This window comes from Oncorhynchus gorbuscha, linkage group LG17 (assembly GCF_021184085.1).
Source record: "Oncorhynchus gorbuscha isolate QuinsamMale2020 ecotype Even-year linkage group LG17, OgorEven_v1.0, whole genome shotgun sequence".
Lineage (NCBI taxonomy): Eukaryota > Metazoa > Chordata > Actinopteri > Salmoniformes > Salmonidae > Oncorhynchus > Oncorhynchus gorbuscha.
In genome coordinates, this window is record NC_060189.1 from 43,205,716 (window position 1) to 43,219,823 (window position 14,108).

General features: G+C 43.5%; 1 protein-coding gene across 1 annotated transcript in view; it reads left to right on the top strand.

Moving 5' to 3' along the window:
• The window catches only part of rps6ka5 (ribosomal protein S6 kinase, polypeptide 5), a 39,937-nt gene that overhangs the window by 18,957 nt on the left and 6,872 nt on the right, over positions 1-14,108 (top strand). Inside the window, exons 9-13 of the mRNA XM_046308091.1 lie at positions 4,660-4,821; positions 8,120-8,251; positions 8,584-8,717; positions 9,562-9,655; positions 11,354-11,524. Of these exons, the coding sequence (XP_046164047.1) occupies positions 4,660-4,821; positions 8,120-8,251; positions 8,584-8,717; positions 9,562-9,655; positions 11,354-11,524 (693 nt within the window). The remainder of the gene's footprint in view (positions 1-4,659; positions 4,822-8,119; positions 8,252-8,583; positions 8,718-9,561; positions 9,656-11,353; positions 11,525-14,108) is intronic.

Here is a 14,108-nt window from a genome sequence, read left to right on the forward strand (position 1 = left end):
ACTTTTTGGCAGCAATTACAGACTCTGGTTTTCTTAGGTATGACGCTACAAGCTTGGCACACCTGTTTTTGGGGAGTTTCTCCCGTTCTTCTCTGCAGATCTTCTCAAGCTCTGTCAGATTGGATGGGGAGCATTGCTGCACAGCTATTTTCAGGTCTCTCCAGAGATGTTCGATCAGGTTCAAGTCCGGGCTCTGGCTGTGCCACTCAAGGACATTCAGAGACTTGTCCCCAAGCCACTCCTATGTTGTCTTGGCTGTGTGCTTACGGTCAGTGTCCTGTTGGAAGGTGAACCTTCGCCCACAGTCTGAGATCCTGAGCGCTCTGGAGCATGTTCTCATCAAGGATCTCTCTGTACGTTGCTCTGTTCATCTTTGCCTTGATCCTGACTAGTCTCAGCTGCTGAAAAACATCCCCACAGCATGATGCTGTCACCACCATGCTTCACCGTAGGGATAGTGCCAGGTTTCCTCCAGACGTGACACCTGGCATTCAATCTTGGTTTCATCAGACCAGAGAATCTTGTTTATCATGGTCTAAGAGTCCTTTAGATGCCTTTTTGAAAACTCCAAGTAGGCTGTCATGTGCTTTATACTGAGTTGTGGCTTCTGTCTAGCCACTCTACCATAAATGCCTGATTGGTCAAGCTCTGCCGAGATGGTTGTCCGTCTGGAAGGTTCTCCCATCTCCACAGAGTAACTTTGAGCTCTGTCAGAGTGACCATCAGGTTCTTGGTCACCTCCCTGACCAAGGTTCTTCTCCCTCGATTGCTCAGTTTGGCTGGGGCGGTCAGCTCTTGGAAGAGTCTTTGGAAGAGTCCATTGAGGCTATTGTGTTCTTGGGGACCTTCAATGCTGCAGAAATGTTTTTGGTTCCCTTCCCCAGATCTGTGCCTTGACACAATCCTGTCTCGCAGCTCTACGGACAATTCTTTTGCCCTTATGGCTTTGTTTTTGCTCTGACATGCACTGGCAACTATGGGACCTTATATAGACAGGTATGTGCCTTTCCAAATCATGTCCAATCAATTGAAATTACCACAGGTGGACTCCAATGAAGTTGTAGAAACATCTCAAGGATGATAAATGGAAACAGGATGCAAGTGAGCTCAATTGAGTCTCATAGCAAAGGGGCTGAATACTTATATAAATAATGTATTTCTGTTTATTAAAAATAAACTTGCCAACATTTCAAAAACCTGTTTTCGTTTTTTCATTATGGAGTACTGTGTGTAGATTACTGAAGATGTATGATTTTTTAAAAATCAAGGCTGTAACGTAACAACGTGGAATAAGTCAATTGGTTTGAATACTTTTCGAAGGCACTGTATTGAAGTCTAATATACAAAACATTAAGAACACCTCTTTCCATGACAGACTAACCATGTGAATCCAGGTGAAAGCTATGATCCCTTATTGATGTCACCAGTGAAATCCACTTCAATCAGTGTAGATAAAGGGCAGGATACAGATTCAATAATTATTTTTAAGCCTGGAGACACTTGGGACATGGATTGTGTATGTGTGCTATTCAGAAAGTGAATGGGCAAGACAAAAGAATTAAGTGCCTTTGAACAGGGTATGTTAATAACTGCAACGCTGCTGGGTTTCGTCACACTCAGCAGTTTCCCGTGTGCATCAAAAATGGTCCACCACCCAAAGGACATCCAGGCAACAGCAAGCCAGTGGTCGAAAATGGGTCATTGATGAAAGAAGACAAAGGAGGCTGGCATGTGTTGTGCAGAGCAACAGACGGGCTACAGTTAGTCAACTGACAGTCCAGTACAACATTGGTACCCGAAGACCCGTAAAAGAATGCACAACTCGTCCTACCTTGACACGAATGGGGTATGGCAGCCGACGACCTCAGAGTTCAACTATTTTCAGCAGAAAAAAAAAACTGCGGTTGCAGTGGGCTAAGGAACATAAACTCTGGAGAATTGGAAAAACATTGCCTGGTCTGATGAATCCCGGTTCCTGCTTTGTCACGCTGATGGGAGGACTAGGGTATGGAGAACCACATGAGTACAAGCATCCACATGGCGTGTGTCAACATTGCAGGCAGGTGGTGTGGGGTGTCATTTTCATAGCACACATTGGATTGGGCCTCTTGATAAAAGTGGAGCAGCGTTTTGAATGCTACAGAATATCTGAACATCATTGCCAATTAGGTGCATCCTTTCATGGTGGCAGTGTATCCATCTGCAAATAGATTTTTTCCCAGCAGGATAATAGAGACCCACAGTGGAGGTGTCATAATACCCATAAAACCTTGCGGTCAAACAGGGAAATTATTCTAATTGTTTTTCTACCATTCAGTTTTCCCGTGGGGGATTTTAAAAACACTCCAAATAAGTGTTGTTTTTCCTGTAGGCTTACCCTGGCGTGACGTTTTGATAACTATGCCAATCTCTCTGACAAGGTGAGTTTCATCAATATACTCGGCTCTATTCACTCTCAGATTCTAAAATGCTAAATACCATCAAAGTAGATATGCAAAACGACCATTCCCTGCAGGCTCCTGGATGTCATCTCTAGCAGACCCCTTTGCTAACAGGTATTGTGTCAATTTAAAACTTGCACCAGACATTTCAGAGAATTCTCAATTTGAAAGAAATTTAGCCTATTTATTCATTACCGCATTTAGCTAACATTAAATAGTTCATCCAGAGATTCTTACCTTTGTCTTGATTCGGCAGTCTTGTCCAGATCATCATGCCATTTTGAAGTTTTTTAGTTCACTTTAGCAGATAATTAGCATATCATTTTTGGAGGGTAAATGCAGGCAAATAATTTGATAAGTCACCTTGTCCAAGAGATTTACACGGTTATCAAAACGTCACTCCAGGGTAAGCCTACAAGAAACACAGGGGAAAATGAACATCAATTGGAACCATTTCACTGTTTGACCACTAGGTTTTAAGGGTATTATGACTGAAGTACTCTATGCCCCATGACACAAGGCTAGGATTGTCCAGGAATGGTTCCACGGACGGTGAATTCAGCTCACTGCAGTGGCTTGCCTGGTTACCAGATCTCAATCCAATTTGGCATCTGTTGGATGAGATGGAACGACGTATTCGGGAGTACAGATCTACTACCAGCCAACTTGACACAACCTGTTAGAACCGTTGGCGTCGACATGGGCGAGCATCCCTGTGAAACTCTTTCGACACCTTGTCGAGTCCACGCCCCGAGGAAATTGAGACTGTTCTGAGGTCAAAAAGGGGTGCAACTCAATATTAGGATTGTGTTCCTAATGTTTTGTGCACTCGAGTATCTTGATAAGATAAGTATTCACCCCCTGAGTCAATACATGTTAGAATCACCTTTGGTAGTGATTACAGCTGTGAGTCATTCTGGGTAAGTCTCTAAGAGCTTTCCACACCCAGATAGTTTAACATTTGCCCATTTATTCTTTTTTAAATTCTTCAAGCTGTCAAATTGGTTGTTGATCATTGCTGGACAACCGGTTTCAGGTCTTTCCATCGATTTTCGACCACTCAAGAACATTCACTGTCTTCTTGGTAAGCAACTCGAGTTTTTATTTGGCCTTGTGTTTTAGGTTATTGTCCTGCTGAAAGGTGAATTCATCTCAGTGTCTGGTGGAAAGCAGACTGAACCAGGTTTTCCTCTGGGAATTTGCCTGTACTTAGCTCCATTCCATTTATTTTTTATCCTGAAAAACTCTCTAGTCCTCAATGATTACAAACATACCCATAACACCACTATGCTTGAAAATATGGGGAGTGTTACTGTGTATTGGATTTGCCCCAAACATAACCACTTGGTTTTCAGGATATGAATGGAATTGCCACATTTTTTACACTTACTTTAGTGCCTTGTTGCAAACAGAATGCATGTTTTGGAATATTTGTATGCTGTACAGGCTTCCTTCTTTTCACTGTGAATTAGGTTAATATTGTGTAGTAATTACAATGTTGTTCATCCATACTCAGTTTTCTCCTATTTAAGCCATTGAACTCTGAAACTGTTTTTCAAAGTCACCATTGGCTTCATGGTGAAAATCCCTGAGCGGTTTCTTTCTTCTCCGACAGCTGAGTCTGGAAGGACCACTGTATCTTTCTAGTGACTGGGTGTATTGATACACCATCTGAAGTGTAATTAATAACTTACTTCACCATGCTCAAGGGGATAGTCACTGTCTACCAAGGGGTGCCCTTTGCGAGGCATTGGAAAACCTCCTTGGTCTTTGTGGTTGAATCTGTGTTTGAAATTCACTGCCCGAATGAGGGACAATGATCTGTACGATATGTGTGGGGTACAGAGATGAGGTTGTTATTCAAAAATCATGTCAAACACCATTATTCAAGTTATGTGACTTGTTAAGCACATTTTTGCCATCACAAAGGGGTTGAATACTTGACTCAAGACATTTCAGCTTTTCATTTTCAATGAATTTATTTTAAAAAATGACATCATTCCACTTAAACATTATGTGGTATGTGTAGGCCAGTGCCAAAAAAAAAAAAAAATTAATCAGTTTTAAATTTAGTCTGTTGCATAACAGAATGTGGAAAAGGGGGATGAGTACTTCCTGAAGACACTTTATATTTGCCTTTTGTTGATAAAATGGTCTTAAAGTAGAAATGGTTGCTGACTAAAGCTTTTTGTTGTGCTTCATCTCCTCAATATTTCAGAAGATTAACTGGGAGGACTTAGCAGCTAAGAGGGTGCCCGCCCCGTTCAAGCCGGTGATCAGGGATGAGCTAGATGTCAGCAACTTTGCGGAGGAGTTCACTGAAATGGACCCCACCTACTCCCCTGCAGCTCTGCCTCAGAACTGTGATCGCATCTTTCAGGTGTGTCTCTGTGTGTGTGTGTCTCTGTGTGTGTGTGTCTCTGTGTGTGTGTGTGTGTGTGTCTCTGTGTGTGTGTGTCTGTGTGTGTGTGTCTCTGTGTGTGTGTGTCTCTGTGTGTGTGTGTCTCTGTGTGTCTCTGTGCGTGTGTGTCTCTGCGTGTGTGTCTCTGTGTGTGTGCCCGATGGACCCCACCTATTCCCCTGCAGCTCTGCCTCAGAATTGTTACCTTAATTCTCTGGTTGGTCAGAGGTTTTTGACAATGCATCTTTCAGATGGGGTGGCAAGTGGTTGATTTATGCTTTTTAATACAGTCGGTCTGTGTTAAAATGCTTTGCCCAAATTGTCAAATTATGTTTCATTTAGGTAAACTTCAACATTATTTTGTTGACATTCAATGTAAACTCTGGACGTGTGGTAGATGGTGTCACAGATGACGCTGTTTCTATGTACAGTACGAGTCAAAACGTTTGGACACACCCACTCATTCAAGTTTTTCTTTATTTTTTACGATTTTCTACATTGTAGAATAATAGTGAAAACATCAAAACTATGAAAAAACACACATGGAGTAACCAAAAAAAGTATCAAAATATATTTTCTATTTGAGATTTTAGTAAGTAGCCACCTTTTGCCTTGACAGCTTTTCACACTCTTGGCATTCTCTCAACCAGCTTCATGAGGTAGTCAACAGGAATGCATTCCAATCAGTTGTTGTCACAAGGTAGCGGTGGTATACAGAAGTTAGCCCTATTTGGTAAAAGACCAAGTCCATATTATGTCAATAACAGCTCAAATAAGCAAAGAGAAACAACAGTCCATTACTTTAAGACATGACGGTCAGTCAATCTGGAAAATTTCAAGAACTTTGAAAGTTTCTTCAAGTGCTGTCACAAAAACCATCAAGCGCTATGAAACTGGCTCTCATGAGGAAAACCCAGAGTTACCTCTGCTGCAGAGGATAAGTTCATTAGATTTACCAGCTTCAGAAATTGTGGCCCATATAAATGCTTCAGAGTTCAAGTAACAGACACATCTCAACATCAACATCAACTGTTCAGAGGAGACTGCGTGAATCAGGCCTACATGGTCGAATTGCTGCAAAGAAACCACTACTAAAGGACACCAATAAGAAGAAGAGACTTGCTTGGGCCAAGAAACACGACCAGTGGAAATCTGTCTTTTGGTCAGATGAGTCCAAATTTGAGATTTTTGTTTCCAACCGCTGTGTCTTTGTGAGGCGCAGAGTAGGTGAACAGATGATCTCTATATGTGTGGTTGCAACCATGAAGCATGGAGGAGGAGGTGTGATGGTGCTTTGTTGGTGACAGTCAGTGATTTATTTAGAATTCAAGGCACACTTAACCAGCATGGCTACCACAGCGATATGCCATCCCATCTAGGTTGCGCTTAGTGGGACTATCATTTGTGTTTCAACAGGACAATGACCCTACACACCTCCAGGCTGTGTAAGGGCTAATTTACCAAGGAGAGTGATGGAGGGCTGCGTCAGCTAACCTGGCCTCCACAATCACCTGACCTCAACCCAATTGAGATGGTTTGGGATGAGATGGTTTGGGATGAGATGGACCGCAGAGTGAAGGAAAAGCAGCCAACAAGTGCTCAGCATATGTGGGAACTCCTTCAAGACTATTGGATAAGCATTCCAGGTGAAACTGGTTGAGAGAATACCAAGATTGTGCAAAGCTGTGAAGACAAAGTGTGGTTACTTTGAAGAATAAATATATTTTGATTTGTTTAACACTTTTTTTGCTTAGTACGTGATTCCAAATGTTATTTTATACTGTTGATGTATTCACTATTATTCAACAATGTAGAAAATAGTACAAATAAAAACCCTTGAATGAGTAGGCGTGTCCATACTTTTGACGGGTACTGTATGTATTTGACTCCTCAGCTATTGACGTTGTTTAGAAACTCCTCAATAGCTTGCTTTAAAGTCAGTGCAAGCCCGTCTGTGTGTACATTGGTATTCAAATTGACTAAAGGGCTTTTCATTCAAGGCGTATAATTATAGCCATATGCAGTTCTGATGGACCTAACAGATGTGAATGACTATTTATGCTATAGTTTTGAACCAGAATGTGTCCCAGAGCCCCTATTCATAAAGCATCTCTGAGCATGAGTGCAGATCGAGGATCCATTTTTGCCTTTTTAGATCATAATTATATGGACGGAGGGACCTGATCCTAGATCTGCACTCCTACACTGAGACACTTTATGAATGCAGCTGTGTGCCAGCTTTTGGTTGAGTGTCTGATTGATGTAGGCTATTGAGCAGAATCTCAGCTGTGATTGCCATGCCTTCTGGCTCCTCGAGCCTGGCTGATCAATAGGCCCATTTATAAGGGCTTCTCTCTTTTCTCTGCTGGAAGAAAAGGTTACGGTTCCAGAGAATCACCATGTCTGCCTCAATTACGCCTTAAACCTATGATTGCCAACTTCATCTTGGCTTGTTTTATTTCATGCACGTAGCCCAAATTTCACATATACTAGAATTTGTAGGCTAGTCTTTATAATTTGACGCCAGGCCTGAGCAATTGCGTTAGAGAGAACTGCTGCTATCACAACTTTTAACTCTTGGGGGTCTGCGCTCCCGCCTCGCCTCACAAAACAAAATTAAATTGCATTAGAGCCCCGACGAGATGTAATTTCACAGCAGCGCAATCAGATATTGATGCCTGGCAATTAGGGTATTCTCATCCATCCATCCGTCCGTCCATCCACAGCTCTTACTCTGCATGCATTCCACGCAGCTGTGTGTGTGTGCTAGCTAGCTAGCTCTGGGCCCTTCATAGTTGGAACCTGGCAGCACATCCCAATCCTGTCATAGATGACAGTTATAACAATGAGCACAGATGGACCACCAATGAATGGCAGCCATTGTCATGCTCATGCCACAGTTGTTACAGGATTGATGGGTTATAATGTAGTTATTGAATGAAATAAACGCTGCATGCCTTTTCAGTAAAATGACGAAAACTACGTTTTGAAGTTCAGATTTGAACACAACCTAGTCTGCTTTGGTGTCGATGGCCATCTTATGCATCCACCATTGTTGCTGCAACAATGCTGAAAAGGACGTCTCAGGTAAGCTCTATAATGTGAAGGGTATACCGTTCTCTTTCCTGTGCTTCATATGACCAGGTATATTATGTTAAACCCACTTCTTGTTATGTGTGTCCTTTGTGCAGGGCTACTTGTTCATGGCCACCTCTCGCTTCACATTTCTGCTTCATGTAATACCCCGTCTCTCTCTGTCTCTCTGTCCTGGTTACAGGGCTACTCGTTCATGGCCCCCTCCATCCTGTTCAAGTGGAACGCTGTAATGGACGACACTCTACAGCTGTGTGGAGGATCAGGGTCACAGAGGCCGGGGTCTGCTGCTGTGGCCCGCAGCGCCATGATGAAGGTACATCCGTGTGTGTGTGTGTAGTACAGTTAGATGGATAGGGTTGTAATTTATTCCCGCCACCTAAACACACTTAGCTTTAATAGCTTAGCTGCAGCCACTAAGAAAGAGGAGTTTTCTCCCGAGAGCAACGCTTGCTTTCAATTGTTTTTGCATTCGTCTTTTCAGGTTTCAGTCCTTCCAGGAGTGAATCATTTAGCTACTGTATTTTTTTTTTATTATATTTTCAGTTTCAGCTTTGTCTCAGGTGTGGTGTTGACTAATTAGCGACTGATAGTGGCGTTATGAAAACGGCGTTCTTTGTGATTTGGTATGACAATCTTCTCTTTTAGGACTCTCCGTTCTATATGAACTATGAGATGAACCTGAAGGACAATGCTCTGGGCGAGGGCAGCTTCTCCATCTGTAGGCAGTGCACCCACAAGAAGACTGGCCAGAAGTACGCTGTGAAAATCGTCAGCAAGAGGTACTATACCATAGGCTAGCCTGGTTCCCAGATCTGTTTTGTGCTGCCAAACTGTACCAGGCCAGACCGGCCCTGCCCGGAGCTCACTGATGTGTGTTTATTGGGAGTTGACTGGCTAACTAGATAAGACATTGTAGTATTATTTCATTTTTTTTTAAGGAAGAAGAAAAAAGTAGAACCCCATTGTTCAAATACTACATCAACTTTAGTTTAACAACTAGCGACCTAATCGTGAGAGTTTTGCCTCTTAGGGAGGCTAAAAGAGGCATAGTTGAGCCATAATCCAAGAGGAAGTTGTCACTTTACTGGAAACTTGAGGACATTACTTTGTGCTATAATATCCCATTGATGCCCTTCCACTGAACACACATGTACACTGCCTTTCCAGCCCAAACTGCCTCAGTTTCATCACAAGCCAACTTTTATAAAAAAATATAAAAAAAGGTTTGACTTTTTATACGATTTGAGATTCTTTTAAAAGTAGTTAAAAAATGTGTGTATAATTGTGCCATTTTTTCCATTAACTTTTCAATTTAGCTGATTTTAAATAAAACAATTATTTTTGAAAAAAATGTAGTGAGACATCCGTTAAACATCTAATTCAATTTGTTTGGTCTCACTCGATGTGATGTATATTCCAGGCCACCAGACGTTGCGGAAGACTGCTCTGCGATTACAACACTTGTTGGCTGCTGGTGGATGAAGTGTGCCAACACTTCCCTGACAGGAATAGGCTTCAGTGGTGACACTGAACTTACGGGGGTGACACTGTGACAGGTGCACACATGACCGGCGACTCCTTCTGATGACACTTTGCGTCTCGTCTCTCCCATGTCCCCTCTAGGATGGAGGCCCAGACACAGAAAGAGATTGCAGCTCTGAAGCTCTGCGACGGCCACCCCAACATCGTCAAGACTCACGAGATTTACCATGATCAGGTAAGGATTTTTACATTTTTGTTGAACCTTCTCTTTAAATGTTAGTCACATTTTAGATAACAGGCGCTTCTTACAGAAGAGATGTTATCTTTGCTGCCTCTGCTATCCTGGTTAGAAGTGCGTGCTATAGAGTCAGTGGAAACATTGCATTACGTTATATTTCAGTCATTCGGCAGACACTCGCTGGAATCACTGAAGTAGGCAAAAGAAACAACCACGTATTTTCATAGAACTTGTCATTTCTTACAGTTTCTTCTCATCGAGATGATATCATCTATTTTACCAGAGAGACCTGTTATCACAAGCGTTGCCGGTCAAAGCCCATCTTTAGAAATGGCCATTTTCTTTCCTAACCGAACTAGTGATCGTAAGACGAGACTAACGGCAGACGGCCTTATTAAGTCAAGAGGTGGAACAGAGCTAGATTCCTCCTGGGACATTCTCCATCTCCCTCTTCTCTCCTTCATATCGTCCTATAATAAACACTACACTATACCCCCATATTTCAGTTTGTATACACTGCATTTTACTGCAGTACAGCAGCTGTGCCACATACGGGCACATCCATTGTAGGTATAGGTGAATTAACCTACACAGAGCATATTTCATGTCTGTATGTGGGCCTTTAGATCTCATGAAGGATTTGAGCTTGGTGAGAGAAGAAAAAAACTGTTTTCTCCTAATTGGGTCAAACAAGTGTGTGTGTGTGTGTGGCTGATATTGGCCATGTTCATTATCTGGGGCCCTTCAGGCCTAGGAGCAGCATTGTAGCTCTGATGAGCTCTGCTGGGTTGTTACTGTACTGTACCTCAGAGAGGGCTTGGCCTAAATGGCACCATATTTCCTTTTTAAAGCACACTACTTTTGACCACAGCCCTGGTTCACTATAGGAGCCCTGGTCAAAAGTAGTGCACTATAAAGGGAGCCATTTAGAATTCAGGCAGACCGAGGGCTGTTAACTAGATCAAAGCAGAGCCGCCTTGCTGTGGCCCTCCTCTCCCATTCTGCGTTCCAATTCTTCTACACCTTTTCTCCCAAAGTGTGCACTTGCACACTCCCCGTCAATTGGGACACAGACCACCTGCATGGAGAGTTGGGACATAGCCAATGGTGTCCAAGTGCATACTTTGGGAGAAGGGTGGAGAATTGGGATGCAGGCCACCTTCCCGCCCTTCTCTCTCTCTCTCTCTCTCTCTCTCTCTCTCTCTCTCTCTCGGTCTTTGTTCCCCTCTTCGAGCACTAATGAGAAAGCCTACTCTACCCGGCTGCAGTGCCACAGACAGACGTAGGTACATTATTCTCTAGCCTCTTTATCAGGGTCCTTTCACTTCAGCCACTCTGTTCCGGTTTCATCTCTCCATCACCGTGACATCTGTATTGTTATTAGGACATGTTTCATACAAAATAGAAATGTGGACTCAGGGTTTCTACCGTTTTTGAGTTTTCCAAACAATCTCCGCTATTGTATAACCACAGCCTTGGGCTCGGAGCAATCGATCACATGAATTCCATAAAGCGTGACGTTTCCTACTTCGTATGACCTCCAATATTGATTTATTTTAAAAGTTACAAAATACAGTTTTATACGTCCGTATAAGGAACTATGAGTCGTTGGTCAACATGCCGGTAAGGCTCTCTCTGGAGACCCTATGGGTAAGTGTTTGTATAACTTGCTGTGTCTCTCCTTCTCCCCTCCAGCTGCATACGTACCTGGTGTTGGAGCTGCTGCGTGGTGGAGAGCTGCTGGAGAGGATACGGAGGAAGCAGCACTTCAGTGAGACTGAGGCGAGCCGCATCATGAGGAGACTGGTGTCAGCCGTCAGCCACATGCACGATGTAGGAGTGGTGCACAGGGACCTCAAGCCAGAGGTACTACTAATTGAGAGAATGACTGCCCCCTCTCATTGCGGCTACGGAAGTTCAAGGCCGACTGCGGTACTGCAGGCATTGTTTGCAGAAAAACGGGATTCCCCCATTATAGAGAATGGAAAAAATCTTCGTGGCCAATCTTTGTGTAAATACAATACAAATTTGAAGACTGTCATGGTACCAATCGTTGCTTCTAATACACCAGATGTCTTTGAATGTCCTCCTTTGTATGTTCTTGAACCGGTTATTTGAAAATCACACACTAAAGTTATTAAGGATATTTTAGTTGCTAATGGCGGCCTGCAGCACACCGGTCAGCCTTCAACTTGACTTACTCAATGAGGGGGCATAAGTGAGCTAGCCTGTAATGTCACTTCCTGGAGTAGCTCAAACTGCGCATGTTATGTCTCCATGAGACGCCATCTTAACTGACTAAATTTGGCTTCAATGTGCTATTGAGTCTTCACATAGGAATGAAGGGTGCCAAGTAATCGATGGCTTTCTCCATTTATACACACTGTCATTGGTACTACTCAACCGTCGAGGCTGCTCTCAGACCTGTGGTCCTCTGTAGCTCAGTTGGTAGAGCATGACTCTTGCTGCACCAGTATAGTGGGTTTGATTCCCCTGACCACCTGTACGTAAAATGTATGCATGAGTTTAGTCTCTTGGATGAAAGCATCTGCTAAATGGCATGTAAACTCAACAAAAAAAGAAACATCCTCTCGCTGTCAACTGCATTTATTTTCAGCAAATTTAACGTGTAAATATTTGTTTGAACATAACAAGATTCCAACAACTGAGACATAAACTGAACCAGTTCCACAGACATGTGACTAACAAATTGAATAATGTGTCCCTGAACAAAGGTGGGGATCAAAAGTAACAGTCAGTTTCTGGTGTGGCCACCAGCTGCATTAAGTACTGCAGTAGATCTCCTCCTCATGGACTGATTGAGATTTGCCAGTTCTTGCTGTTTGATGTTACCCCACTCTTCCACCAAGGCACCTGCAAGTTCCCGGACATTTCTGGGGGGAATGGCCCTAGCCCTCACCCTCCGATCCAAAAGGTCCCAGACGTGCTCAATGGGATTGAGATCCGGGCTCTTCGCTAGCCATTCCAGAAGAGTGATATTCCTGTCTTGCAGGAAATCACTAGGAATGAGCAGTATGGCTGGTTGCATTGTCATGCTGGAGGGTCATGTCAGGATGAGCCTGCAGGAAGGGTACCACATGAGGGAGGAGGATGTCTTACCTGAAACGCACAGCATTGAGATTGCCTGCAGTGACGACAAGCTCAGTCTGATGATGATGTGACACACCGCCCCAGACCATGACGGACCCTCCACCTCCAAATCAATCCCCCCTCCAGAGTACAGGCCTCGGTGTAACGCTCATTCTTCGACGATAAACGCAAATCCGACCATCACCCTTGGTGGGACAAAACCGCAGTGAAGAGCACTTTTTGCCAGTCCTGTCTGGTCCAGCGACGGTAGGTTTGTGCCCATAGGCAATGTTGTTGCCAGTGATGTGGGGTGAGGACCTGCCTTACAACAGGCCTACAAGCCCTCAGTCCAGCCTCTCTCAGCCTATTGCAGACAGTCTGAGCACTGATGGAGTGATTGTGCATTCCTGGTGTAACTCTGGCAGTTGTAGTTTCCATCCTGTACCTGTCCCGCAGGTGTGATGTTCGAATGTACCGATCCTGTGCAGGTGTTGTTACACGTGGTCTGCCATTGCGAGGACGATCAGCTGTCCATCCTGTCTCCCTGTAACGCTCTCTTTGGCGTCTCACAGTACAGACATTGTAATTTCTTGCCCTGGCCACATCTGCAGTCCTCATGCCCCCTTGCAGCAAGCCTAAGGCACATTCATGCAGATGAGCAGGGACCCTGGGCATCTTACTTTTTGTGTTTTTCAGAGTCAGTAGAAAGGCCTCTTTAGTGTCCTAAGTTTTCATAACTGTGACCTTAATTGCCTACCGTCTGTAAGCTGTTAGTGTCTTAACGACCGTTCCACAGGTGCATGTTCATTAATTGTTTATGGTTCATTGAACAAGCATGGGAAACAGTGTTTAAACCCTTTACAATGAAGACCTGTGAAGTTATATGGATTTTTACGAATGATCTTTGAAAGACAGGGTCCTGAAAAAGGGACGTTTCTTTCTTTTGGCGAGTTTATTATCTTTATGGCCTGGCCATACTGCGCAACCAGATCTGGGATCAGGCTGTTGAACCCCTGGAAGTAAAGAACTTGAGGGACACTCCCAACTTATCCTGATGATCTCTATGTATGGTCTAGCTAAATACAGTGCATTCAGAAAGTATTCAGACCCCTGGACTTTTTCCACATTTTGTTACGTTACAGCCTTACGTTTTTTACCTGCATCAATCTACACAATACCCCATAATGACAAGGCAAAAACAGGTTTTTAGACATTTTTGCAGATTTATTACATATAAAAAACAAATCACTTTTACATAAATATTCAGACCCTTTACTCAGTACTTTGTTGAAGCACCTTTTGGAAGCGATTACAGCCTCGAGTCTTCTTGGGTATGACGCTACAAGCTTGGCACACCTGT